General features: G+C 53.3%; 1 protein-coding gene across 1 annotated transcript in view; it reads right to left on the reverse strand.

Annotated features, from left to right (window-relative positions):
* Positions 1 to 2,500, reverse strand: part of ripor2 (RHO family interacting cell polarization regulator 2) — a 41,056-nt gene that overhangs the window by 8,480 nt on the left and 30,076 nt on the right. The window contains exons 12-13 of the mRNA XM_042710655.1: positions 2,186 to 2,315; positions 1 to 294 (exon numbers count right to left, since the gene is read on the reverse strand). The exon at positions 1 to 294 is cut by the window's left edge and continues 516 nt beyond it. Of these exons, the coding sequence (XP_042566589.1) occupies positions 1 to 294; positions 2,186 to 2,315 (424 nt within the window). The remainder of the gene's footprint in view (positions 295 to 2,185; positions 2,316 to 2,500) is intronic.

The raw sequence follows: 2,500 nt of genomic DNA on the forward strand, positions 1-2,500 counted from the left end.
CTCCTCCTCCTCCTCCTCCTCCTCCCCTTCTTCCTCCTCCTCCTTCTGCTGCTCCGCCTCAACACTCTCCTCCTCCTTTTCTTCTTCCTCCTCCTTTTCCTCTTCCTCTTCCTCCAGGGGTAGGGGAGGGGGAGGGTCTGTCTCAGGAGGCGTGACTGTGATCTCAGGGTTTGATTGGCTGCTGGAGTTGGGGGCTGGGTTGGAGATGGGCGTGTCCGAGAAGGTGAATGACAGGCGCTTGCACTCGGCAACTCCGCAGCCGCCGTTTTCAAAGACGTCATCCGGCAGGGTGGACTGTAGACACACACACACACAAAGACACACACACACACAGACACACACACACAGACACACACAGACACACACACACACACACACACACATCAGATTGAACGTTTATAAACTCATAGGGTCTTTGGACACCTTGGGGGGGGATCCAAGGCACATGGGCCTCAGCTCAGAACCAAATCACAGCAACCCAGAAGCAGAGGGAGGAAGCACATGTGCCAACACACACACACACACAGACACACACACACACACAGAGAGAGCAGAGACCACACAACACACACACACACAGAGCAGGTGCCACACAACACACACACACAGAGCAGAGACCACACAACACACACACACACAGCAAACATAGAGCAGAGACCACACAACACACACACACAGAGCAGAGACCACACACACACACACACACACTCACGTATACTTCCAGACTGGACTTAGGGCGCGGCCGCAGCGAGGCCAGGTCCCCAAAGGAGCGAGAGCGGCGCAGTCTCTCCAGCAGAGAGTCTCTGAGGGCCAGCAGGAAGGACACGCGAGGCCCCTCACGAGGATGAGGCTGCCACCTCTACACACACACACACACACACACACACGCACACACACACACACGCACACACACACACACACACACACACACACGCACACACACACACACACACACGCACACACACACACACGCACGCACACACACACACACACACACACACACACGCACGCACACACACAGACACGCACACGCGCACGCGCACGCGCACACGCACACGCACGCACACGCACACGCACACGCACACGCACACGCACACGCACACACACAAGCACACACGCACGCACAAAGACAAACACACGCACGCACACACAAAGACAAAACACACGCACGCACGCGCACACACACACGCGCACGCAATCACGCACGTACACACACGCGCGCACACACGCACAAACACGCACACACACAGACAAACACACTCGCAGACACACACAGATACACACACACACACACACACACACACACACACACACACAGCAGGGGGTGGCAGGGTATTGGGGAAGGCTGTTAGTAAACGTTAGTCAGGTGCAGGCGGAGGCCTCTGGTACAAACACAACACACCAGGACAAGCCAACATGTTGGGACAAGACAGGCTGGGCTGCACACAGGAGAGGGTCGGGGGTCGGGGTCAGAGGTCACACAAGAGAGGGTCAGGGGAGCCGGCATCATAGTTCAAAAGCACACACACACAGCCAGACAAAGACTGCCATTAACACAGAGCTCCGTAACAATACACACGATATTCTACACAAAGCTTCAGCATCGGGCTTTACATGTGACACAATACTATGTGTGCAAAACTATAGAACTCTAACACTAACCTTTGCCCCCATATCAGCATGATGGGCCCAGGACTCTGAAGCCAAAACTGCTACATTCACATCTAACTATCCATTCAACTCCCATTTAACTCAATTTCACTCCATTCAACTCCCATTCAACTCCCATTCAACTCCATTAAATTCAACTCCATTAAATTCAACTCCATTTCAACTCCCTTCAACTCAATTTAACTCCATTCAACTCCATTCAACTCCATTCAACTCCATTCAACTCCATTCAACTCCATTCAACTCCATTCAACTCCATTCAACTCCATTCAACTCCATTCAACTCAATTTCACTCAAATGGAGGGAAATTGAGTGAAATTAACTCCATTCAACTCCTTTCAACTCCATTCAACTCCATTCAACTCCATTCAACTCCATTCAACTCCATTCAACTCCATTCAAACTCCATTTCAACTCCATTCAACTCCATTAACAGCGGCACTCGGGGCTCCAGACACCCAGCCCAGCCCTCCTGCCCTGCCCAGGGACGGGCGCTTGCTGTGGGGGACTTACGAAAAAGGAGGTGTCCTGGAAGGTGGGCGTCTCGGGGGTCCCCTGGCTGTAGACGGACACTCGCCTCTGCAGGGCGGCGGCCTTGCTGACGTTCCCCGAGGACAGCGTCAGGTCCTCCACGTCGAACGGGCTGGGGACAGAGGGACAGTGAGACACGAGAGGACAGACCTGAGACCTGAGACTAGAATACTCTGGCTAGGGGTTAGACAGAGATCTGAGACGGACACACACACACACACACACACACACACACACACACACACACACACAGGTTGCATTCTGATGTGGGTAGTTGCTGGTAAAGATAACATGTTG

This window comes from Clupea harengus, chromosome 19, assembly GCF_900700415.2.
Source record: "Clupea harengus chromosome 19, Ch_v2.0.2, whole genome shotgun sequence".
NCBI classification, from domain to species: domain Eukaryota; kingdom Metazoa; phylum Chordata; class Actinopteri; order Clupeiformes; family Clupeidae; genus Clupea; species Clupea harengus.